This window comes from Mus pahari, chromosome 6, assembly GCF_900095145.1.
Source record: "Mus pahari chromosome 6, PAHARI_EIJ_v1.1, whole genome shotgun sequence".
In the NCBI taxonomy this organism is placed as follows: domain Eukaryota; kingdom Metazoa; phylum Chordata; class Mammalia; order Rodentia; family Muridae; genus Mus; species Mus pahari.
In genome coordinates, this window is record NC_034595.1 from 99904090 (window position 1) to 99929440 (window position 25351).

Genomic DNA, 25351 nt, shown 5'->3' on the forward strand with positions numbered 1-25351 from the left:
CCCAGCAAGCAAGGGTGGAAGGCCAGGGGATTCCTCCTTTTTTCCTCCAAATACTGGAGAGACCTGGGTTAGGGGTGGGGGTGGGGGTTGGGGATCAGGTGGGCGTGTCCACAGATAGATTGGATGGACGAATGGGCAGGCGGGGGAGGGGCTCTGTGGGTGACTGCACATAGCTGCACAGATATGAGTCTGTCTGGGGCCATGGTACCTGGCCATGGGATGAGGACCAGTGGGGCTGTGCCAGTGGTTACACGAACAGTGTGAGTTCTCATCTCTAAGTCCTCTCTTGGTGGCTTAGCTGAGATGTCTAGAAAGGACTTTGTGCCCCCCCCACCACCCTGTCTCCTACCCTGTATCCCAGCCTGCCCTCTGGAACAGGACCTCTTAAAGCCACAGGCCTGGCTCAGCCCAGCCAGCAGGTCGCCCTCAACATGCAGCTGCCCCAGACACCTCCTCTGATTGACCTGTTTCCCACAAGCCTGCGGAGGCCTGGCTCCATCAGTGTCTCCTTGTCCTTAGCACACAGCAGCCTTCCCTGCTGCTGCTTCAGGGGAGGGCTGGCTGGCGTGGCATTTCAGACAGGAGAGGGGTCTCCTATCGGGCTGGAGCCCTGGGCCTTGGGGCCTTGGCTGTAGTCGCGTCTCCTTCCTAGGCTTATTCCTGGAGTCCTGCACCTCCCCTGCCTGCTCCCCTGTCCCCTTCCCCCTGCAGCGAGGGGCGCATCTCCTCCCTGTGCGGGGAGCCCTGCGCAGCCACATAATTATGCATATAAGATATAAACAGAGCTGTTTAATTATCCTTCGCCACATCAGTGACAGAGTAATTAACAAACATTGCAAGATCAATGAGGAGAAGTGTGACCTTCAGTTTCCTCTGATAGGAAAAGCCCTTGCTATTGCCAGACACAAGGTGATTGTGCTGAGCCTGAGGACAGGAGAGGGATCGGGAACAGGGGCTTCTGTCCCCTTGGCTCCTCATCCCACACCCAGCACCACCATGGCGAGGGCAGTTGGGTAGTCTCTCCTCCACCCTGGCCTTCTCCCCTCCTCCCAGGAGTTGAGCTGGGAATGCAGGAGCAGAGCGTGGACTACTGTGGCTGCCACCCCAAGCCTCTGGCCTGGCCCCGTCAGCCCTGGGCACCGATCCCTGGTCCAAGCCCCATGGCCCACTATGGGTTTGGCTCCCTAGGAGTTTGGCTGTCTAGGGGACCCCCGCTGGTCCCCTCCCTGTTTGATGCTGCCTGCCCTTCAGAGCCTTCTGTTTCTCTGCCATATATAGTGAGGCCTCAGCTGCCTCCTGCTATTTTTAGCCCTTTTCCCTGGTTCCTGAACCACTTCATCCAACAATCAGAGCCCACTCCCAGGCCAGCCCCCAACCTGTGTGTCTGGGGCTCAGGCTTGTGCTGACCCATCAGCTTGCCAAGGCGACCATCTGTAAGCTCCTTGGATCACTCAGGGTGTCAAGAGGGATGTCTGACTGTCCTCTGTCGTGTCTAGTAGGGTTCCCCCCCCCATGTCTCAGAGCCCTTCCTTCTACACCCTGCTGGGCTTTTTCTCCTGCTGGGGTACACTGCTCCATCACTCCCCTTCTAGTAAGCTCTGAGACTCCTAAAGCTGACAGGATTGGAGGGTGTCAGGGGTCCCTTCTGGCCATGCTCTTAGGGCCTCTAACCTAGAATCTGGTTGCATTGAGTGTGCTCAGCTGGAGAGAGCGTGGGAGTAGGTAAGGTACAGGCATCCCTGGGCTATTCTCCCTCTTGTCTGTGTGCACCTGACCTGGATGCTGCGAGTAGGCCACAAGAGGTGTCCAGCAGGGGTGTGGTGGAGAAATGAGTGAGCTTGTATATACTGGGCACTTGTCCCTCTGCTGTGGTGACACACTGTGTGTGGAAGAGGGAACACGAGGGGTTGATTTCCTCCAGCCCTGCTGAGGCCTGTCCTGGGCCACTGGGTATGGGACTTGTGGGATTGTGTATATGTGTGTCTGTAGAATTGGAAATAGTGTCTAGGGACATGAATTTAGCGTGTATATAAATGTGGGCACATTATTATGGGTATGCATATGAGTATAGTATGTAAGAGTGTGTGAATGTGTATATGTATGTGAATATGTATGTGTGTCCTTATGGGGGAAGAGGGGGACAAGCAGAGGTCTCAGGGTGTCGGGTATGGATGGGGGGGGATATGGATACCCTCTTCTCAGGCTTCACCCTGGATCCAGCAGGACTTGATCATCACTGTTGGGGGGTGGGGACCACCCTTCTGTGTGAGCAGAGGGAGTTGCCAGGTGACAGGGGGTTTGAAGGACTTCTCTGTGATACCGACCCTGGCTGGAGCAGTGGCGGTGGGAGCTGATTAGGTCTGAGTAGGCACACTGCCATAGTCCCGGCCTCTCAGCTCTGTCATTGGGGGAAAGTTATTTGAGGTGGGAGGTTGGCAAGAGATCAGATCCTGAGGCTTCATGTGCCCAGGGGGGTCTGTGTGACATTAGGCATGATCCTCCAGCCAGGCTGACCCCAGACTCACAGTGGCTTCCTCTACTTTGAGGTCCTGCCTGATTGTAGTGGTCCCCAGCCCCACCTGTTCTGTTCCTGGTGACCATTGCCCCCACCTCAGGAAGCAGGTTGGGATCTTGCCTTACTTCCAGTAAAATGGCTTCTCTTTCATATTAGGCCAAGGCGAGAGAGTGGAGACATTTATGAAACTTTGTTTAATGTACTGAAAAGCCATCGGCCAGAACATTTAGGAAATTGATTTTCCTGGCATTGATGAACTCGTTTTATTTTACCCCAGTATTAATTACTTTTTTTTAAAACAAATTAATTTAAGAGTCGTAAAACCTAACAAGTGAGCCAAATGTCCATAGATCATGTCCTGCTCCGCCCCTCCCCATGCTGGTCTCCTCCCTCCATGGGTGGGGGCTCAAGGTAGAGGGGCTTCTCCTCTTCCCCCACCCTGCCCTCCCAGGAGTGACTCGCCCTCCTCCCCCGCAGGAGAAGCCTCCTCTTTGAGGGAGTATGCTGCCTCCACCATGACCGAGTTCCTCGGCATGTTTGGCTACGACGACCAGAACACCAGGGATGAGCTGGCCAGGAAGATCAACTTTGAGAAGCCGCATGCGGGCTCCGCCCCCGAGGTGGCTGCCTCTTCCGTGTTGCCCTCCTCCGAGGATACCCTCAGCAAGCGGGCACGCTTCTCCAAATACGAGGAATACATCCGTAAGCTCAAGGCCGGCGAGCAACTTCCCTGGCCAGCCCACGGAAGCAAGGCCGAGGACCGGGCAGGCAAGGAGGTGGTGGGTCCCTTACCCAGCCTTCGGCTGCCCAGCAACACTGCCCACCTGGAAACCAAGGCCACCATCCTGCCACTGCCATCACATAGCAGTGTGCAGATGCAGAACCTGGTAGCCCGGGCTTCCAAGTATGACTTCTTCATCCACAAACTGAAGACAGGCGAGAACCTGAGGCCCCAGAATGGAAGCACTTACAAGAAGCCATCCAAGTACGACCTAGAGAACGTCAAGTACCTGCACCTCTTCAAACCCGGGGAAGGTAGCCCTGACATGGGCGGGGCCATTGCCTTCAAGACAGGCAAGGTGGGGCGTCCCTCTAAGTACGACGTTCGGGGCATCCAGAAGCCAGGCCCTACCAAGATTCCGCCCGCCCCCAGCCTGGTTCCTACACCCCTCACCAATGTGCCCAGTGCTCCCAGCACCCCCGGACCGGGACCCGAGCCACCTGCCTCCCTGTCCTTCAACACTCCCGAGTACCTGAAGTCAACCTTTTCCAAAACAGACTCCATCACCACAGGAACTGTCTCCACTGTCAAGTAAGGAGCCCCCCACCCCCACCCCCACCCCCCACAAACCCCAGGGCTGGGCTGGATAAGGAGGCCTGCCTCCTTACCTGCAAAGCTTGCCATGTCTGTCGGTCACAGCCACGTGTGCGATTCAGACTGCCACATGTGTGTTTCCACTGCACACACGCACATGCGCACACGTGCATACCTGCTCCTGTGCCCACGTCCAGTGTTCTTAGACCTGCCTGTGGCCCATCTCCCATGCACCCTCATATGGTCACACACCTCTGTGCATTCCTGTTCACTAATCAATGTTGCCACGACCTGTTCCCTCCGCCTCCTGGCGCAAAGGTGGAGGTTGGTTAGTAGAAAGAAGGGCCTCACTCTGGGGTGGGGCTGGGGGCTGGGGGCTGGGGACCAGGTGGTGGCTTTGGCTCCTGGTCCATTGAATAGAAAGGGGGACAATGGGAAGTTGGGTGAGGGTACCTCCTGTGAACCTAACCCAGGAACAGAGACTGGTCTGGATGATAAAACAGTGGGGGTTTATACGGCCAAATAACCCCGCCCCTCAAACCCTCCACTCTGCTATAGCAGGATGGGGCCTACAGGTCCTAAAGGCTGTGAACCAGACAGATCCAGTTGATACCCTTTGGCATGAGGGTAGGAGTGAGTGCCCATACCCTACACACATACCCAGTCCTGCCTTCCTCTCCTGTCTCTCTTCTCTGCCTGCCTAGTGTTTCCCTTCAGCCATTGCCCCACATATTTTCATTGCATGCTGGGGGCTCCAGGCCCTGGCCTTTACCCAGGCTAACTGTAGGCCTGGCTGGGCCTCAGGGTAGCACACTCCTGTCAGAGATGGGCTAACTGAGCTCCTCTGGGCTTCTGCCACTAAACTTTTTTAATACCACCCTGAGTACCTCAGAATGATACAGGGCCAGGGGAGAGGAGCCATGGCCCAGGGCAGGGAGCTGCCCATCAGATGCTCCTGGGGCCTGAGGCCACCCCCATCCGCTAATCGGCTGTGCCCTGTGTGTCTTACCAGGAACGGATTGCCCACAGATAAACCAGCTGTCACCGAAGATGTAAACATTTACCAGAAATATATTGCCAGGTAGGCCCTTGGGGAGGAGCCTGTGGACAGAGGTTTGTGTCCCGGGAGGGGTGGGGGAGGGCAGGAATGCCTAAGGACCATGAAGCCACCTGTGTATTAGTTCATCCCCAGGGCTAAGGGGCTGCTTTCTCTACGTCTCCATCTCTGTGTGTCTAACCTCCTCCAGAGAGGCTACTTCCTGTGTCCATGTCAGACCCTCCTTTTGTGGGTAGTGTGGGCAACACAGTCCTTAGGCAACATATAACCTAAGTATGGCCAAAATATAGGAAAGGGGGCTTGGTAGCAGGCCTGCCGCAGGTGAGTCTGTGGGCCCCCTCTGCAGCTGACCTGGGTCCTGTCTTGGCGTGGCACCTTGGAGAGAGTGCAGACCACACTAGAGCTGCCGGGGCTGGAGGGAAGGGAAGCCCTATCTCCTTCTGCTGTGGCCTACTGGGATCCCAGCCTTGAGATCCATCCTGACGGAGGCAGGCTTGGCAGATGAAGCTCCCACATTCCCCAGATTGGGCCTCCTAAGGGACATGTGGCAGGGGTCACACCCTAGCTGTCTTCTCTCGGTCTTCCTCTCCCTCTGTCTTCTCTTTACTGCTATCACGACTGTTAGTGCCTCAACAGATGGTCCTTTTGGCAGCTTCCATTGAAACACTGATTGCCTGTGGCTCTCCCCATACAGTGGGGCTTGTCCCCACCCCCATCCCCAAACAGTGCTTCACGCACAGAAGGGAACAGGCTGGCTGAGTGAAGTGCCTCTCCAGGGCGGTCATGGACGGCTTTCCCCAGAGTGGCTGGCCCTGTCTGGCCACCACCAAGGCTGTGAGAGCCACGCCTTAGCACGTCTAGGCCCAGAGAGGGGCCATTCAGTGGCCGGCCGGCCGGCAGCACAGGGCTCTTGGCCATGCACTTGGCTGGAAAGTGAGCTCCCTGCCGCGGGAAGCCAAACAGATGCTGTGCTTTAAAAATTCATAACCCTGGACTGTTTCAAGTGTCAGGAAAAGCCCAGAATGCAGAGAGAGCCTTTAACCCCTCTCCACAACAGGCCAGGATTGGCCTAGCCAGTGGCCCCTCCCTGGTTGAGTTGCCAGTGCGGTGCGGATTGGGGGGTGGTCAGGCCATTACCTGCTAAAAAGGCCTTTGGGTTGTGTGGGGCTCCAAGTCTCCTGTCTGGTCTATGTCTTACTCTGACTTGCTGCTGTGGCCTGTCCCAGCTGCTGCTTTCCCACCTGTGTCCCGACCTCTGCTCCACCTGGCCCTGCCTTCCAGACAAATGCAGCAGCCAGGCAGCTTGGCAGGCCTGGGACCCCCTGGACAGGTCCATTTAGTTACTCTGGCTTTCCAGACTCTGCTCTTTCACCCCTGTACCCCCGTATTTCCACCCAGGCCCACTAAACCCCAGAAGTACAGCTTTGTGGCCCAGACAGAAATAGTCACTCAGGCCTGGGTTCTGGAAGAGTCCTTTCAGGGACTGGCATCCCTGAAAGAGATGGGTCTGACCCTCCCACTCCTGTCTTCAGGTTCTCAGGAAGTCAGCACTGCGGCCACATCCACTGCGCCTACCAGTACCGTGAACACTATCACTGCCTGGACCCGGAGTGCAACTACCAGGTATGACCATCCTGCGCTCAGCAGCCAGCATGGACGCTTGCTGGAAGTAGGTGGGGGCAGGGGCCTGGACTAGCCACCATACTTCGACATGGAGAAGCAGACAAGTAACCAGTAGGGTCTGCGGCAGCCGTCGACGTCTCAGTGGTGCAGATCCCAGCTCCCTTTCACAGGGAGTCTAGCACAGACCAAGGCTAGGCCCATCCGTCTGCACCTCTTAGCTAACTGTCTTTCCAAGACTTTCAAAATGTGTCTTACTGCTTCGTTTTCAAGTTGAACCACTGGGATCACACGGTCACCGCTACCTATGAGCGCAGAGCTGGTGAAGAGGTAGCGCTCGGCCATCCGCGTGGGCCAGCTCCCTCTGTCTTGCCTGCTCAGCCTGTGCAGAGCACTAGCTAGGTAGAATGTGTTTTCATCCATCAGAGCCCTGGCCTTCAAGGCTAGCCAGGGCATCTTCTGTGCTCCTGGCTGTTGGAAACCTCGGGAGAGGTCAGGGAAGGAACTGTGGTTTCTGAGTCTTTGGAATCATTCCAACGACCAGTGTGCCGGGAACTGGTTGGGCCGTCTGGGCTGTCTTGACCCTAAGCAGGGTTATTTATAGGGTGACCTGAGGGCCTTGGGGCCAGTCCTGGTCCAAGCACTCTTGGCACATGGACTTGGGGCACGGGCTTCTGCCAACTTGGTTTGGTGTTCTTTTCTGGCAGCGGTTCACAAGCAAGCAGGATGTGATCCGACATTACAACATGCACAAGAAGCGCGACAACTCCCTGCAACACGGCTTCATGCGCTTCAGCCCGCTGGATGACTGCAGTGTCTACTACCACGGCTGCCACCTCAATGGGAAGAGCACCCACTACCACTGCATGCAGGTGCCTGCTGGGCCGGCGGCTGCCTTAGGGTTCTAGAACTTTCCATTAGCCCTCTACTCCAGGACCGGAGCTGTCCCAGGAGTCAGGGGCCTGATTGGCCGGGACTCTCCTTTTCTCCCGATCCAGGATATTGGGTGGCTGGCATGTAGAGTCCCAGAAGCTCAGATGTTGGCAGTGTCTGGTGGCCAGGGTGGGGCCTTCCCTGTTGCCATACTTGGTGTGGGGGAAATTCAGTGAGCTGTTTATATAGACCAACATTTTTCGGGCTTTAACACCCAGAGCAGCGTTGCAAATGACTCCTGCAGAGGTTTTTGTTTAATTCTTTGTTTTAATGCCACACCGAGTCTGGGCTTTTTCAAGGTGTCAAGCTCAGGAGGGGCAACTTTGGGTTGCAAATAGCAGCCGCACACCTCCCCCGTGTTTGTCAGGGATCCTTTCCGACCTCTCTGAAACAGCCTGGTGTGAGCAGAGGGGGGCTGCTCTCTGGGCCTGAGATGGTGCAGACACTGGTACAGCCCAGCCTTCGGCACTGCTTAGGGCCCCTGCTTTTTACTCAATATGGCAACGTTGCCTGCCTGGCCCATCTGTAGTGGGTGGGAGGGCCCCGTGCCCAGCGGCCATCCTCTAAGGAAGTCCTGGAGCTAAAGGTGACTTCTAGGGTCCAGCCCTTGTCCAATCCTTAGACTTTAGAGATAGAGTCACCAACTGGGACCCCCCACATCTAGCTTCTCTAGAAGGTAGCCCCCTCAGTCGAGCCAAGGTATGTGGGGTCTCAAGGCCAACCCTCTGCAGACGGATCACAGTCACCCCCTGGGAAGGCTGGCGGGCACTGGAGGTTTGCTTTGCTTCCGAGCCTGGGCTAACCTGGGGAGTTTGAGGTTCGGAGGTGTCGGTCTTCCCTGAACAGAACCTGGCTCCAACCATAGCACTGGGCTCCTCGGTCGGCCCAGGAGGGTCAGACTTGTACCCCTTAACCACCATTCTGGTCTACGCAGGTGGGATGTAACAAGGTATACACAAGTACGTCGGATGTGATGACTCACGAGAACTTCCACAAAAAAAACACCCAGCTCATCAACGATGGCTTCCAGCGCTTCCGAGCCACCGAGGACTGCGGCACGGCTGACTGTCAGTTCTACGGACAGAAGACCACACACTTCCACTGCAGGTGAGTGAGTGACTGCCCACTGAAGGCTGCAAGAGGGACCGGCAGGGAACCAGGCCATGGATCACCAGGGCCCTGCTCTTGCTGGGCGTCAGGGCTGCTTAATGGCCCTGCCTTCAGTCTTCCCACGAGACCCGGTGTCGTCAGTCTTCCCGTGTCCTCCGCAGGCGCCCTGGCTGCACGTTCACCTTCAAGAACAAGTGTGACATCGAGAAGCACAAGAGCTACCACATCAAGGACGACGCCTACGCCAAGGACGGCTTCAAGAAGTTCTACAAGTACGAGGAGTGCAAGTACGAGGGCTGCGTGTACAGCAAGGCCACCAACCATTTCCACTGCATCCGTGCCGGCTGCGGCTTCACCTTCACCTCCACCAGCCAGATGACCTCACACAAGCGCAAGCACGAGCGGCGGCACATCCGGTCCTCCGGGGCCCTGGGGCTGCCGGCCTCCCTGCTGGGCGCCAAGGACACGGAGCACGAGGAGTCCAGCAATGACGACCTCGTGGACTTCTCGGCCCTGAGCAGCAAGAACTCCAGCCTGAGCGCCTCCCCCACCAGCCAGCAATCGTCCGCATCCCTGGCCGCTGCGGCTGCCACCACCACTGCCGAGGCCGTCCCCAGTGCCACCAAACCTCCCAATAGCAAGATGGCAGGCCTGCTGCCCCAGGGCCTGTCTGGTTCCATCCCCCTAGCACTGGCCCTCTCTAACTCAGGCCTGCCCACCACCACACCCTATTTCCCTCTGCTTCCTAACCGTGGGAGCGCCTCATTGCCTGTGGGATCTCCAGGGCTCCTGGGCTCCATGTCCTCCGGAGCCACAACCTCAGCGACCCCTGACATGCCAACTCTGATGGCTTCCAGAGCTGGGGACTCGGCCCCCACAGCTGCCACCTCTCTCTCAGTGCCCCCTGCTTCCATCATGGAGAGGATATCTGCGAGCAAAGGCCTCATCTCACCCATGATGGCTAGACTGGCTGCGGCCGCCCTCAAGCCCTCTGCCACCTTTGACCCAGGTGAGCAGGCTGGGCCTTGCCCCGGGAGCAAGCACACTGGGAAACTGGCAACTCCCAGTCCTGAGACTGAAGAACACTGGGCTGGCTGGGAAGAGTGTCTGTCCGGCCCCCGCGCCTGCAGCTCCTACTTAGCAGCCGCTTCCTGCTTGGTCTCTGTCTCCATCCTGTCGATTTGTTTGCCCTTTGTGGGGGGGAGGTCCCTCATTTTGGCCACGCACCCAGAGACTCACTCCTTCTCTGTATGTGGAGCCAGTCAATGGTTCCCGTCTCTGAGCACCTGGGTGGCTTAACGGCACCAGGTCTCACTGGTTCTGTCACCAGTGAGTCCCTGAGCAGGGTCCTCCAAGGCCACCCTTCTCTCCGCTCTTCTCTAGCTGACACAGAGTGACACGTGAGCTCAGGGAATGGGTGTTTGCATCGCACGCCTGTCTAGGATGACTCTCAGGTTCTTTCCCTCATCCCCTCTTCTCTTCCTCCTCTCCCCTTCCCTGTGGGAATTTTCTTTCTCCCCTCTCCTGTTTTCCTTGCCCATCTTCCTCGGAGGGTAGTGGGCGCTACCTGGATTCCTAGAAAGAGTTCAGCTCCCACCCCGGATATGGCTCCTTTCGTTCCTTCAAAAACAACTGGTACCTGCCCAGGGGAGCTTGCTGGCTGCGTGCTGGGCTGGATGCTGAGGACAGGGACAGAAGCCCCGCCCTGTGGAGCGGGTGGGACAGGGAGAGAGGTCTGTTCCTAGCCAGATCCTCAGCAGCCTGGCTGCCCAGCCCTCACGCTCCACTCCCATCCAAAACCATCTCAGAACCAGTCAAGACCAAGGGTCCCTCGCGACCACGTGGGGCTCTTGGGGACGCTAGCCCGGGAAGGGAGCTGGGCCTTTTCTCTGGAGCCGAGGATAGGTGACCGCAGTTGCCTGTAGTGTGGACTCCTGAAGGCTAGAAGTTCTCTTGGTTCATGAGAGGGTCGTGGCCCCTTTGGAACCCCGTCTTCCACGTCAAGGGTGGGAGGAGCTTTTTGTAGCTACGCTCACTCCTCCAGCCAGGGCCTTGCAGGTAGAGCCACGGAAGTCTCTGCTACCAGACTATCCAGTTTTTTACCCCAGAAACACCTCTCCCCTCCCCCCCAAAGAAAGGTCAGATAAAGGGGAGGGAAGCTGTTTCCCTTCATCTTTAATAAAATGTCACTTGCTTCTGTGGAGCAGCTCTCTGTAAGCTGTAGTGCCTTGGGGCAAATTAATATTTCAGTCACTTGGGGATTATGGGGAGCAAGGCTCACTGGACGCCATCCTGTCAGCAACTTCCTTTGGCCCTGCCCTGTCAACCTCCTGTGGTCTCTTCCCACCAAGCTCCCCCTCATACCCAGTCAGGCATCCAGGGCGGGCCTGCAGCCTCTGCCCTGGACAGCTTGACAGACGGATGAGGTCACATAGGTTGAGCCACCCTGATTGGCCCGTCAGCCTTGATAGCCCTGACACAGCAGATGCCCTCCTCGGGCATGCTCAGTGCAGACAGGGCCGTCGCCTCGGCAACAGTGGGCAGGGACTACGAAGGGGCCGCTTCCAGTCCAGATCTGCCACTTCCCCTCAGCATTAACAGAGTCTTTAATAAAAGCTTAAGCGGCAGCCCCGCAAATCGACTGTGACAGTTGGTGGTGGAAATGAAGGGCCCCTGTCCCCGCCCAGGCCCCCTCCCCAGCCACCCCCTCTCCTCCTCCAGGAGGCCCTAAGCCAGGACAACTTTGACATAATTTTGCAATAATTATCACTTGAAGAATTGCCACACAGGGGTACACGTCGCAAGTGATCTCGTCAGCGGGAAGAGCCGCTGACCAGCAGCCAGTGCTCCTGGGGGCCCCCTGCCTATTCAGCCTGCTGTCCTTCCTTTGGGTGAAAAGGAGCCAGGGTACTAGACTTTGTGCCTGTGTTAAACCTGAGGAAGCCTGAGCCCCTCTGATCCCATCTTCCCTCCCCCTCCCCTGCAGGAAGTGGGCAGCAGCCCACCCCCACCAAGTTCCCCCAGGCCCAGGTGAAGCAGGAACCCGACAGTGCTGGCACCCCAGGTCCCCACGAGGCCTCCCAAGACCGCAGTCTAGACCTGACTGTGAAGGACCCCAGGTGAGGCAAGGCCAGAAAAACCCCTGCAGACGCTGGCCTGGGCCCCAGAGAGGTGGTCTGCGCCTCTTAGTCTCAGCCAGCCCTGGGGACCAAGCCGAGCTCACCCTCCCGGCCAGGGTTCACTCTGCCACCGAGCTGTCACAGCAGAGTGGAAATCTCAGGGTCGTGGGCTGGCTGACTGGGAGGGAAGGGCCTCTGGGCCTGGGCCCACGGATGTCTGAGTTGAAGGCCCTTGGTTTGTGTGTTCCAGTAATGAATCAAATGGCCACGCAGTCTCGGCAAATTCATCTCTTTTATCCTCGCTTATGAATAAGGTAAGAACCATCCATCACACGCCTTCCGTTCCCCCACCCAGAGAAATTAAAGCCGTGCTGGGGGGCTGGGGGGATGTGTTTGTTTTTTAATGTTTTCCCTCTAATAAGATGAGTTTGTACCATTTAAATTTTGAAGCCATTTTTCATCGAATATAATTTCAGAGCCACTGCTTACAAATTAATTTAATGAACTGGCTGAAGAAATATATTTCAGCCTCTGACACCCCTTTTCCCCCCTTCGGATAGTAGGCTCCAAAAGCTTTTCCAGAACCCTCTAACTTCTCCGGCCCTCAGTTATTAATGTTATTTATTTATTTTGTATATTTTGTGTTTGTTTAAAAAGGGGTGGGGGAGGGGAAGGCCAAAGTGGGAGCAAAGCATCAATTTCCACTTTTCGGCTTGAGTAATGCTCTCGGACGCCTTCCGGAGAGGTCGCTCCAGAACATTTATTTTAAATAATGCAGGGTCTTTGTAAATTATACATCATCTCAAATATATTTTCCCCTTCACATGATAAATTTGACTGCAGCAAGATTAATTTGGTTACTGTACACAAGTGACTGGGTTGAAGAGGGAGCTGGGTCTGGGCTGGACTTCGTGCCACTGGTGGGTGGGTTCCAGCTGGGCACCATCGGTGCCGCGGCCCCAGCTGCTGATGCCCTGCTGCCTTGCTGCCTGCCCTTTTCTGGTTACTCTCTCTTGCTGTCCTTTGCCCCCCTCTAGTCCCCACCCCCTGCTCCCTCACGTTCCGCGTTAGCAGCAACAGTGAACCTGCTTGCTCTTACCCTGCGAAAATATCTTATGCTTCTTTGCGTGGCTTTTATCCTCAAGAAATTCACAGGGGTCCCCCTACCCACACACCGATCCTCCTCCCAAGTTTCTTTTGAATACCTTCTGGTAGGAGAATGATCAGGGAGCGGCAAAGTCTAGTCCAGGGCAAGATGGGCTGTAGTTGCATCCGGAGCAGAGGCCTTAGCGTGAACGATGGCTCTGACTGCAGGCTAGTCCTTTAACCTGGGGCCCTGCCTCCAGGGGACCAGAGTCACAGTCTTTCCGATGGGCGTCCTCTCTAGCCAAAGGGGTGTGTGTGTTCTCTGTGTTCTCTGCTCTCAGCGTGGCAGGGCTCAGAGGCGTTGTCCATCGAGGGTGGGGGGGATGGGGTTCCCAAGCTCCAAGCTCACCTCTTTGCAGATGTCTCAGGGCAACCCCAGCCTCGAAAACTTTCTGAACATCAAGACGGAAGCGGAGGGGAGCCCCGCCGGGGAGCCCTCGCCTTTCTTGGGCAAGGCTGTGAAGGCACTAGTTCAAGAAAAGCTGTCAGAGCCCTGGAAGGTGTATCTCCGCAGGTGAGGGCTCTACAGAGAATGGGGCGAGGGCGGGGCGGGGGGGGGAGCAAAGGACAGAGGGTCTTGCTCTCATCCACCCTGGTGGCCAAGGCCCCACCTCTGACTGAGATAATCTAACTGTTGAGCTCTTTCTGACCAGGTTCGGTACCAAGGACTTCTGTGACGCCCAGTGTGACTTCCTCCACAAGGCGCATTTCCATTGTGTGGTGGAGGAGTGTGGTGCGCTTTTCAGCACCTTGGACGGAGCCATCAAACATGCAAAGTGAGTGAGGGTCTTGGGGGAGGGGCAGGGAAAGGGGAGGGGAGGGTGTTCCTTAAAACACCCCATCTATGCTATGCCCTGGACCTGATGGGGATGGGGGTGGCACAGGCCTCTAGCCACCCTCTAAGCAATATCCCAGAGCAGTTGTCACCAGGTCACAGACCTGAGTTCTTCATAGGTGCTACCCCAGAAATGGGCAGGCTTCCCTCACTCCTACACATTGCGCCCTGGAGCACCAGCTGCCACCTGGCAGACCTGGTGGGGCCAGCTACCCTCCATAATAGAAGAGTGTTTAGAAAGGCCAGAACCCAGCTGGAAAGACTTGGTTTGGAACCAGGGCAAGGGATCCTGGATGCAGGCCTTTCTAGCAACATGTGACACCTTCCCATTTCCTTTGACCTAATGAATTGCCGTGCCTTTATGATTTCCAGAGTTAAAAAGCAGGTAGGGTCACGGGAGACCTCCAGAGTCTACACTAGGAGTGCTAAGCCCACTATAATGGGGTCACATGAAGTGCCAAGCAGGCATAGACAGGGGAGGGCTGACCCAGCCGTGGGGCCTATTGATTGATGTCCTGAGAGACTCTCTTCTACCTCCCATAGCTTCCACTTCCGGACGGAGGGAGGAACAGCAAAGGGGACCCCAGAGGCTTCCTTCCCAGCCTCTGCTGCCGAGACCAAACCTCCCTTGGCACCCTCGTCCCCGCCAGCACCTCCCGGCACCGTGGTCCCTGGATCGTCTCTGGAGGGGCCTGCTCCCGGCCCGGTGTCTGTGCCCTCCACCCCTACCCTGCTCGCCTGGAAGCAGCTGGCTTCCACCATACCCCAGATGCCTCAGATTCCCTCCTCAGTGCCTCACCTGCCCACCTCGCCCCTGGCGACGACATCTCTAGAGAGCGCCAAGCCTCAGGTCAAACCCGGGTTCCTCCAGTTCCAGGACAAGTGAGTCCCTCCATGAGCAGGCACCTGTCCCTATGTCTTGGGAGTGGGTATGGCCAGGGCAGCAAGGAGGCCCTGTGCCTCACCTTGCCGAGTTACACTGGCTGCCCTCAGCCTCTGGGACTTAGCTTTCCAACTGTATGCTTGCTTGTACCGAGCAGCCAGTAAGTGGGAGATGAGGGCGCAAGTGGCCATATCCCCAGTGATCCGTTGGGATCCTGCAAGGACTGGCTGGGGTGAGCTAGGTGTGGGGGATCCCTCAGGAAACTTCCTGGTCCTACAAAAAGGCTGCGTTCCCTTGGGGCCACCTTGCTGGCCAGCTCTGTGGTGCATACCCAGGCTGAGTCAATAGGACACAGAAGGCATGGGTGGGAGCAGGGCCTAGGCCCCTCAAGGTCCACACCGCGGTCAAGGGTGGAAGGAACCTTCTTTACTTAATGGTGGTGGCTTCTTGCGGCGAGAACGGTGACTTTGTATCATAAAGTGTGTGGCTTCCTGTTCTCAATAAAAAGTAATAAATTGGATTATTTATACCACCTGAGTAACAACTGTCCTCCCTCTCTGAGAACCTGGGGCTGGGCCCATGGCACGAAGGGTACAGGGCTCTTTTTGTCTCTCTCCCGTTTCCTGCACTCTCCTCCCTTCCTGATGTGGTAGCCTCCTTAGCTTCCCGAACCTGCCCAGAGCTCCCACCATGGGTCCATTGTCTGGAGACCACATCTCTCCGTAGCCGTAGCCATGGCTGCAGCTTCCTGGCGCTCAACCCTCAGAGACACTAGCGGGTGCTCCAGCTCTTCCCCGCTCAACAGCACCTCCACCGGCCCCAGCACTCCCCAGGCCCCTAGGTTCTCTGGATAGGCGGGCACTGTAGGCCTCAGCTGACCCTGGGATGTCCCAGCAGCTGTGAGCCCTGGCGGGATTTGACACCAGGCACATGCTACCACTTGCTCACACTCCACGGTAGTGGCGCTTCCTGGTAGAGCTGCCCACGCATCTGCAGTCTGTCAGTCAGCCACATCCACGCAGTGCCATGTCTTGCCAGCCAAGCCCTTGCTGGCACCCAGCCAGGAATGGCAGCCCTATCCATTATTTTTATGCCCAAGAAGTTAATGCAGCCCTCTTATCTCTAATCCTGGGGTGTGGCCTTGGAAACTACATGTCCCAGCATGCACTGCTCTGAGCACCCAGTCTATGGCAAACCCCATCTACCAGGCAAGAGTTTCCAAAAGGAGACAGTGATGCATGCTGGGATCTGTAGTCTCTAGCTGACCATTCCCGTTGAGCAGGAGGGTGACCCACTGCGTTCCCCTTGATTACACACCTGGTGACTGAGGAGGGAACCCTAACACAAACCCAGAGAGGACATCAGTGGGAGGGCTTGGGATGCCAATGACCTTCTGGGCTGTGGTTTCCTTCTAGCGACCCATGCCTGGCGACGGACTGCAAATACGCCAGCAAGTTCCACTTCCACTGTCTCTTCGGGAACTGCAAGTACGTCTGCAAGACCTCGGGCAAGGCTGAGTCCCACTGCTTGGACCACATCAACCCCAGCAACAGCCTGGTGAACGTGCGAGACCAGTTCGCTTACTACTCTTTGCAGTGCCTGTGTCCCAACCAGGTCAGTGAGGCGGGGCGCAGGAGGCTCAAGGCCCGGGGCAGGCTTCTCCTGGCAGAGACTCCACTTCTCACACCATTTTAAAGTTGCCCTGCACTAGACACTGGAAAGGACACCCACTGTCTGTCCCCAGAGCCCCTAGAGGCCCCTGGGCAGGGGTCCAGACTGATGCTCAGTTGGTGAGGGCTGTCATTTCAGGCCTAACTCCCAGTGGTGACTAAATGCTATCTCAGCCACCATGTGTTTGACATCATTTGTACCCATCCTGGAAATAGCTATGCCCCCTTTCCCTAGAGGCCTAGAATTTTAAAATAGGCGCATTGGATAAAGAAATAGAACAGTCCATGCCTGGCAGAAAGGACAGATTATGTTCTCTTTAAAGGCCCAGTCTCCAAGACTGGCAGGCTGCCTGAGTAGTCCAGGTAAGGTCTAAGTGCAGAAAAGACTGTTACAATAGATTAGTGATGTCTGCCTAGGTTGGGAGTGCTGGGGTAGAATAGTGATGTCTGCCCAGGTCTGGTCATACAGGGGTGAACTTGAAAACAGGTTAGTGACGTCTGCTCTGGGTGTGGCATTAGCAAAGAGGTACAAGATGGTTTAATGATGTGATAAGGCAGATCACGCAGTTGTGTTTTCTAACTGTGAGCATGGAAGAACACAAGTGCAGAGAACCTTCCATGGCCCAGGGACAAGCAGGAGCTCACAGATGTTCCTGCCTGGCCTGACGCACATCCGTATGCCTCGCCTCCCTCTGCAGCACTGTGAGTTCCGGATGCGCGGGCACTACCACTGCCTCCGGACAGGCTGCTACTTTGTCACCAACATCACCACCAAACTTCCATGGCATATAAAGAAGCATGAGAAGGCTGAGCGACGGGCAGCCAACGGGTTCAAATACTTCACCAAGCGCGAGGAGTGCGGAAGGCTAGGTACTGAGGCCAAGGGTGGGCAGGGGCTTCCAGTAGGCCTGGGCCACCTTTCCAGGTACTGCTGCCACCATCCCAGACCCGTGATCTGTGAACGCTATCACAGGTGTCATCCGCCAAGTGTTGTCCGACAGGTTGTAAAGCATCAGAGCCCAGATGTCCCAGAGAGACAGTGAGGACAGCCCCAAGCATTATCCCCACCCCAAGACAACACCCTGGGGCCGCACCCTGGCATCCCCAGCTCGGCTACTCCCACTTCCCCAGTAGACAGAGAAGACTTGGATGTCCTGTGAGCCCTTTAGTTTTGAGGGTTTTGTCCAAGACGAGCTGTTTGTCGTCTCGGTTCTTTATTTACTTTTTAAAACCTTTAGCATATGTTTACAAAAACTGAGGTACGTGTTGTGCAAAAGACAGAGACTCTGGGTACGTCTGACCTGGGCAGTTGGTGTCTTCCGACGCCTCTCTGATACCTTCCTGCTCTGGTCCTAGAGAAAAGAGCCTCAGGCTCACAGGCAGAGGGCAGAGCCTACCCTTTAGCTTCACCATGGCAAATTTAGGCCCAGGGCAAGCTTCTATAGCCCCGCAGATGTAGGGCAGGGCCTTCCTAGGAATGGACTGAAAGTTGGAGGATAGCGAAGGGCAGGTGGATAGATGTGGGGTCTACCGGGCAGGCCTCTCCTGGTCATGTGCTCACGGTGGTAGAGGCCTCTGGAGTTCCTGGAGGCTGCTGTCAGGTCCAGTCTGGACCCTCCGTAGACGGCCGAGACAGTCCAAAACTGCCAGAAGAGAAAGAAAACAACCCTTTCCTTCAAGTGTTAGTTCAGAGAGGACCCCTGGCCCGAGGAGCGCATTAACCATGGCAGCAGGTGCCCACACCTGGTGGCCTCTGCTGTGCCGGGCTTGGCTTGCAGCTGTCGGGGGACTTGTTCTTCTTTACAGTTTGGTGGCTTTGGTAGTAGCTGGGGCCAAACAAAGCTGGGAGGTGACATAAGACACCTGGCCAGCCCGGTACCATGGCAACGGGCAGGCCCTCGCCTGCCCTGAGCTGATGCCCCTTTAGGTCCTGCCTGCTCTGTTTGTTCTCAGCCTAGGAGGGCAGAGGCAGGGTGGAGGCCAGCTGACCAGCAATCTGAACAAGGTGGCTGGCTGAGAGAGAGGTCCTTTCCTGAAGGTCCCTTGGCCATGGATCTGTGGCTTCTCAGTGAGGAGTGTATAGAACAAGCCAGAGGGGAGGCCAGTGAGCAGCCAGCCAGGCAGACTTGGCTTCCTGGAATGAGCTAGTTAGAGGTATTCCCCCAAGTGGCCCTGCCTATGCAGCATGTCACCTCTGTGCCCAGCACACTATCTGGGGAGGCTCACGGCTGCTGTGTTCGCACCCACAGGCTGCAAGTACAACCAGGTGAACAGCCACTTCCACTGCATCCGGGAAGGTTGTCAGTTCTCCTTTCTCCTCAAGCACCAGATGACCTCGCATGCCCGGAAGCACATGCGGAGGATGCTGGGCAAGAACTTTGACCGAGTGCCCCCGTCCCAGGTGAGAGCCGTGCCTCAACTGTCCTTCCTCTTAGGTGCAGGGCCCCATGTTACCCAGAATGCCCAAGGAAGCCGTGGGCTACTACCTTGGGGCCCCTCTCCTTCTTCCCAGGGTCCCCCGAGCCTAATGGATGCTGAGACAGACGAGGGCATGGACTATACAGGCTGTAGCCCTGGAGCGGCGTCCTCGGAGTCTTCCACCATGGACCGCAGCTGTTCCAGCACCCCTGTGGGCAATGAGAGCACAGCTGCAGGTGAGTGGCCCAGGCCAGCCGAGGCGCGCTGGGGACACAGGTTGAGAGTCAAGCGGCCTCCAGGAGGCCAAGGTGGAATGCAGCAGACACGCTTATACAATGTTGGGCGTTGAGGCCTCTCCTCCGGCCATTCTGCCCACATCTCTGCTGCCCTCCCGCCCCCAGATCACTTCAGTTTCCCCGGAGAGGGACCAGGGCTTGTCCCATTAGCCCCGTCCCAGCCTCCTCAGGGCCTCAGTCCCAGCGTCCATCCAGAACCCAGAGTGCCCTCTCCCCCCAGAGGTTCCTGCCTCCCCACCATGTCCTCCGCAAGGCCCTCCCTGGGCACCTGGTGCCCACCATGACCTCTGCCCACACTGCACCAAGCAGCCTCTCCCCCCCTTCTTCCTTGCTGAACCTCTCTGCTCATCTGTCCACATATCTCCATACTGCACTTGCCATTGGGTTTCTCATTTGGGTTTTTGGTTTTGTTTGTTTGTTTGTTTGTTTGTTTGTTCTTTGTTTTGTTTTCTCTGCTTCATCCTCTCCAGGCTGCCCGGTTCCTCCTCCTCCTCCTCTTCCTCCTCCTGCTGCGGCTGGTGATGAGGCTGCTCGCGGGGCCGCACCGCCCACCCTGACTCCATCCTTCCCACCGGCTGTGCTCCGGCCTCCCCTTCCCCCCCTCCCATGCCTCTTCTCTCCGTCCTGTCTGTCATACTCTCTGCTCAGTGCCACTCTGGGAGCCAGCCGGGGCCTGGCCCACCCCATCAGCAGCCCGCCCAGCTTCCCGCCTGTCACTGCCACTCCAACTCCAGTAAAAAGTGACGCCCCCCTAGTTCAGGATGCTGCAGGTAACTCAAACATGCCCTCTTGCCAGTGTCTGACACCCCGACTGAGCCCCAAGGCTGTGGTCCAGGACTGGCTCCTTTCCTGTGGCCAGCAGAGCCAAGGGCAGGGCTGCCCCACACCCCTCACAGCCAAATACCTCAGAGAACAGATTCCTGCCAGGGTCCTGCCAGGTGACCTGTGAGGTCCTTGGCACCGTGAGGGCAGAGCCCTGCTATTCTCAGTTTGCTTTGGAGCTGCCCAAGTTTGGACCTTCTTCCCCTTCTAGACAGGGAGAAGAAACCTCCGTATGGAACCGCCAGGCTCACCCAGCGCTCAGGGGCTGAGAGAGAGCCCTTGCCGTCCCAGCCCCATGTCCAGTGGCCTTGTGCAATAGTGTGCTTGCCCCCCTCCTTAGGTAGACATCACCCCCAGGTCTCTATCCATCATCCATTCCCGTTTCACATTCTGACTGAGCCTAGATGCCATCCGATTCCCAGAGCTAGCTGCCCTGAGCAGGGCAAAATGAGTTCAGCCCACTGAACGCTCTCTGGCTGGCATACTCAGGCGGAGCCCCACGACTTCAAGCTGCAGTGCTCTCTCCCCCACCGATTTCCAGACCGGAAGCTGCTCCCTTGCCCCCTGCCTGGATGCCCTCACGCCATCCTAGCCCTTGATTTCTTCTCATCTGCCAAGAGTAGTGATTGAGCCTTTTTTCCAATACACTACTGCAGAGGCTTGACGGCAGAGTGGTAGGTAGCCAGGCATCCTGGGAAGGCCCAGGGAGAAAGATGCTTCCATCTACCCTGGGCAGGGCCTGACCTGGGGTCTTTTGGTCCCAGGGAATATGTGACTGAATGCTAGAACTGGGTGCCTTATCCCCAGTGCCTGTGCAGCTAGCAGGACGCCACCACAGGTGTGTTCAGGTACTTCCCAGGAAGGCACAGGGAAGACTGTGACCATGGTCCTCCCGGTCCCCTGAGAATCAGGGTGGGACTAGGGTGGCTGGCAGAGAGCCTGGATCTTTGCTGGACTCCTGGGTTCGGGCCTCAGGAGAGGTTCCCAACAGAGAGGGCAGCAGCATCTTTTTGGTATTCGGGGTCCCTCAGCTCAGGCAGAGAACTCCAAAACCTTAAAGAAACTTCTGGTATCGAGAAGATGCTTCTAGGGGCAAGGAGTTAGAGGCCCACATGGCTCTAGGGCACTCAGCATCTCTGCTTCTAGGAGGCCCCTGTACAGACAAGCAGGCAGCCAGAGACTGGTTAGCTGGCAGGAAGGGAGCCTGCCTGTCCCTCATTAGAGGCAGGCCTGTGATGGCGTCCTGGCCTGGGTCCAACTTGGGTAATTACACTCCACCGACCTAGATTCCCCGCTTCCCCTTCAGCTTCAATTATCGCTGGGATGCGTCCTCACTTCCCACCCAAACTGGCCAGGAAGCAGCCACCACAGCCCGGCAGAGCTGCCACCCGGGATGCCTGTGTGGTCATCCTGCAGACCTAGAAGACGGGAAGCCTGGGACTCCCTGCTGTTCCCAAGGGGGCCACGGGAGAGGCTCCCAGCCAGGGGGAAGCCAGGGTATTTTCTAAGCAGTGCCTGCTGGCCACCATGCCTGGATCAGGGGCCCTGTGTGGGTGTGACCCTGGGAATGGTGCCCAAGTGGGCACTGCTGCCAAAAGGGCACCCCTTCCATGCTGACCTCTCTCCGCTACTCCCTAGGGAACACCATCTCCATGCCGACGGCCTCAGGGGCCAAAAAGCGCTTTTGGATTATCGAGGACATGTCTCCCTTTGGCAAGCGAAGGAAGACAGCCTCGTCTCGGAAGATGCTGGATGAGGGCATGATGCTGGAGGGTTTCCGGCGCTTTGACCTCTATGAGGACTGCAAGGATACAGCCTGCCAGTTCTCACTCAAGGTCACCCACTACCACTGCACGCGGGAGAACTGCGGCTACAAGTTCTGCGGGCGCACGCACATGTACAAGCACGCACAGCACCATGACCGCGTGGACAACCTGGTGCTGGACGACTTCAAGCGCTTCAAGGCCTCCCTCAGCTGCCACTTCGCCGACTGCCCGTTCTCGGGCACCAGCACGCACTTCCACTGCCTGCGCTGCCGCTTCCGCTGCACAGACAGCACCAAGGTCACTGCGCACCGCAAACACCACGGCAAGCAGGACGTGATCAGCGCCGCTGGCTTCTGCCAGTTCAGCTCGAGCGCCGACTGCGCCGTGCCCGACTGCAAGTACAAGCTCAAGTGCTCGCACTTCCACTGCACCTACCCGGGCTGCCGCCACACAGTGGTGGGCATGTCACAGATGGACTCGCACAAGCGCAAGCACGAGAAGCAGGAGCGAGGGGAGCCTCCCGCAGCCTCTCCAGGTACGCCCGTCAACCTGGACGGCTCCCTCACGCTGGCCGCTGAGCAGGGCTCGCTGCTCTTCCTGCAGACAGCGGCCGCGGGCCTAGGCCTGCTCGGGGACACGGGGGACCCCAGCCCACCTGTCACCGCCTCCGGGGTTCGGGACGGCCCCGCTGCGCCCGCCCCCGCTGCCTCCACCACCGCCACCACAGCCACCGCTGGGGAGTCCTCCCAAGAGGACGATGAGGAGCTGGAGCTGCCGGAGGAGGAGGCCGAGGACGACGACGAGGATGACGACGAAGAGGACGACGACGACGACGACGATGATGATGATGACGACGACGAGGACCTGCGCACCGACTCGGAGGAGTCGTTGCCCGAGGCTGCGGGCGAGGGGGGTGCGCGGACCCCGCTGGCAGCCCTGGGTGGCCCCGGCCCCGCGCCTACCGCCGCATCACCCTAGCCGCCGCTCCACCCCAGCCCCCTCTAGAACTGCTCTGTATGTGAACCCCTGTGTACAGACCACGCTGGGCCGCCCCAGGGAGTGAGGCGCCCTGGCCCCGCCGGTGCTTCCGGACCCCGAGTCCATCTCAGGGCAGAGGCGGGGACCCCTCTGGTGCTCCGGGCCGCCCGCGCCCTCCCCACCCGCCCGAGCGGGTGTTCAGGGAATAGCAGGTGCTGTGTGGCAGCGCTGACCTGCACTCCTGTCGGTACCCACACGCGAGGTCCTTGTTTGCTCAGGGGCTCCCCGCGGGGGTCACCGGGTTGTGGGAGCGGCAGGCTCCTGTAGCATCTGGTTGGGCCCCCCCTAATGCAGCTAAGACCTCCCCCTGCCTCAGGGGAGGGCCGGCCGAAGACGGTCAGCATCAGCACGGGTGACACTACAGGGACATGGAGGGAATCTCATGGAATCAGCAGCGAGCCCGGCATTCCCGCCCCCAAGCTGTGGTCCAGGTCTGGTGACACTCAGGCCCCAGCCCACCCTCCAGCTAATCAGGGCTGTGGCCCAAAGCTGGCACAGCTGGTGGGGGCCTGGAGGTGAGGGTCTCAGCCACTCTGGTGCAAACAGGAAGGATGCGACTGGTTTTGGCTTTAATAATCAAAATGGAAAAAAAAAAATCCAAGAAAGTTGTACAGTATTTTTCCTGTAAAGGTTATTATTCTACATAGAACAAAAAGAGAAGGGGGGAAATGGGGGAAAAAAAAAAAAAAAAGCAGGCGAATGTTGGGGGAGCCTCGCCTAGCCTTCAGACCAGCCCTGGGATTGGGGACCCGAGTGCAATTGCTCCTGTGGAATTGTTTTGCATTTATTTTAGAGGCCTCGGTTTGAGGCGTTGTCCTCACACTAGCACTGATGGGGGCTGCGGGATTCCAACTTTTAACTTGAATTTTGTAGAGACAAGAAAAAAAAAAGACTTCTCTTGATACAAGTTTGTAGCTAATTTAACATTTGAGGGTTTTTCTGTTGGTTATGCGTGTGGCTTTATAGGGCCTTTTTTCTCTCTCTTGTTCCAGTTTTGTTTTATTATTTTATTTGGGAAGCTTTGTGCAGGTGCAGCCCACCCAGATTTGGTTCCTTTTCCAAAATGCCCCTTTCCCGGAGGCAATGAGGCCACTTAGACTCTGCACAGGGCTCACCTGCAGGCACTTACTTGGCCAGAGGCTGCTCCAGATTCTGGTAGGGGCAGGCTGCCTGAGGCCGGCCTTGTGGGGTAAACCTGTGCACTCCAGGTTCTGGCTTGTGCCAGGCTGGAAGAAAACAGGCCAATCTGGCAAGTAATGGAAGGGCTGGAGTTGCCAGCAGGAAGCCCCTCCCACAGGCCTTTAAAGGGGGCCTGCCCAAATGGGGCAGGGGTTTTCTTTATCTGTCTCAGAGTGTGTGTGTGAGTGTGTGTGTGTGAGTGTGTGTGTGTGTGTTTGTGTCCCTCTTGGCTGCCCACAGCCAGAAAGCCAGGACCATCTGAACTGGAGAAGGAGCAGGGAGGGTTCAGCAGAGAGATGAGAGTACCCAGCAGGCACTGCGTTGATTGCTAACTGGCCCTGCCAGAGCCTCCATGCTGTTGAGAGTTCGTTCTTCGCCCAGATTCTGACCTACCACAGGACTCTGCCTCTGTGGAAGTTTTGTAAAGGAAAAGAAAAACAAAACAAAACAAAATAAAAACATTTTTCAATGTAGCAAAATCAAATAAAAATTTAAAAAGAAAAAAAAAAGAAGCCGCGGAGAGTGCGCAGTCTAGCCTTTTGTAAGCCTCATATTGCACATTAGGACTATAAGCCATTGCTAGCTCATCTTGAATTTTAATGTGTAATTTTTGTTTTATTTTCTTTCTGTGAGGAAAACGATGCCTGACCCACCAATGCTCTTTTTAATGTTTTATAACTATGTATGTGTATATATATAAATATAAAAGTAATATGTATGCACATATGTGTGTATATATCTATATGTATATACATATATAGATATATAGATATATATAGAGAGGTTTTGAGACAAAAAAAAAATGCAGACCATGAAACTGACCTGAACAACGCGCTCTGATTACTTGAATCTGGTCTCCTCGGCACCTGGTTATTAAGAACTGAATATTTTTCCACTTGAATTTAGTGCTATTAGAAATTTAATATATGTGTTTTATTTATTTGATTTTTTTTGCATGACTGATGCAAGGTTTGACATTTTCACTCAATAAAAACTGGAAAAAAAAATCCATCACGCTATCTTTTATTTTTAAAATTATCCCCAACAGGCTGGCCATGACCCAATGTGTAGGGTAGCTCAGGCACAGCCAGGATGCGAATACCAGCCCAGGGAGAGGAGGGGAGACTTGGCCACTTTAAAGCCGGGAGAGCAGGAGTGCTGGGATAGACCGGTTTCTTTGTATCTGGGCATAGGCCAGGTTCTCCCACTATTTGCTAGAGGGAAAAGATGGAGACTCAGGTCTTGCTCTTCCCTTCAACCCCACCTGAACGCCCCTTGAGCCCCAGGCACCACTCCTGGAAAGGGCCACCTGGCAGTGGAGCCTCAAGCCTCCCCAGGCCCCACACTCTGACCAGCCCTCCCGTGTATTCTCTGGGGCTATAGGACTGCCACTTGGCAAGGCAATCCCTCAGCTCCTTCCTTCTTCCTGCAGGGACCTGCCCAGTCTAGGAACAGCACGTACCCGGATCCATCCGGATGTTGGCGACGCTCCAGCTTGGAGCACATGGTGGCAGATCCAGAGGTCTAGTGTCATGCATGGGTCTGCAGCCTTCACGCCAAGGCCTGAGCTCCTGGCCTTGATGGCACAGTGCTAAGGACACCTTTGGAAGTTCAGTCAAACTTCTGCCG

General features: G+C 56.6%; 1 protein-coding gene across 5 annotated transcripts in view; it reads left to right on the top strand.

Moving 5' to 3' along the window:
- Positions 1-24713, top strand: part of Casz1 (castor zinc finger 1) — a 150068-nt gene extending 125355 nt beyond the window's left edge. For 3 of the 5 annotated variants that reach the window (XM_029539898.1, XM_029539899.1, XM_029539897.1), the window contains 17 exons: positions 2993-3827; positions 4843-4911; positions 6420-6510; positions 7215-7379; positions 8375-8547; positions 8712-9559; positions 11537-11669; positions 11920-11983; positions 13175-13329; positions 13469-13591; positions 14194-14532; positions 15949-16147; positions 16902-17073; positions 18453-18604; positions 18716-18857; positions 19388-19687; positions 21378-24713. In XM_029539898.1, the coding sequence (XP_029395758.1) occupies positions 2993-3827; positions 4843-4911; positions 6420-6510; positions 7215-7379; positions 8375-8547; positions 8712-9559; positions 11537-11669; positions 11920-11983; positions 13175-13329; positions 13469-13591; positions 14194-14532; positions 15949-16147; positions 16902-17073; positions 18453-18604; positions 18716-18857; positions 19388-19687; positions 21378-22483 (5066 nt within the window). In that variant the 3' untranslated portion in view covers positions 22484-24713. Of the gene's footprint in view, positions 1-2992; positions 3828-4842; positions 4912-6419; positions 6511-7214; positions 7380-8374; positions 8548-8711; positions 9560-11536; positions 11670-11919; positions 11984-13174; positions 13330-13468; positions 13592-14193; positions 15071-15948; positions 16148-16901; positions 17074-18452; positions 18605-18715; positions 18858-19387; positions 19688-21377 lie in introns of those variants that run through there. The other 2 variants (XM_021199988.1, XM_021199989.1) reach the window with 2 other exon arrangements.
- Positions 24714-25351: the final 638 nt, after the last annotated feature.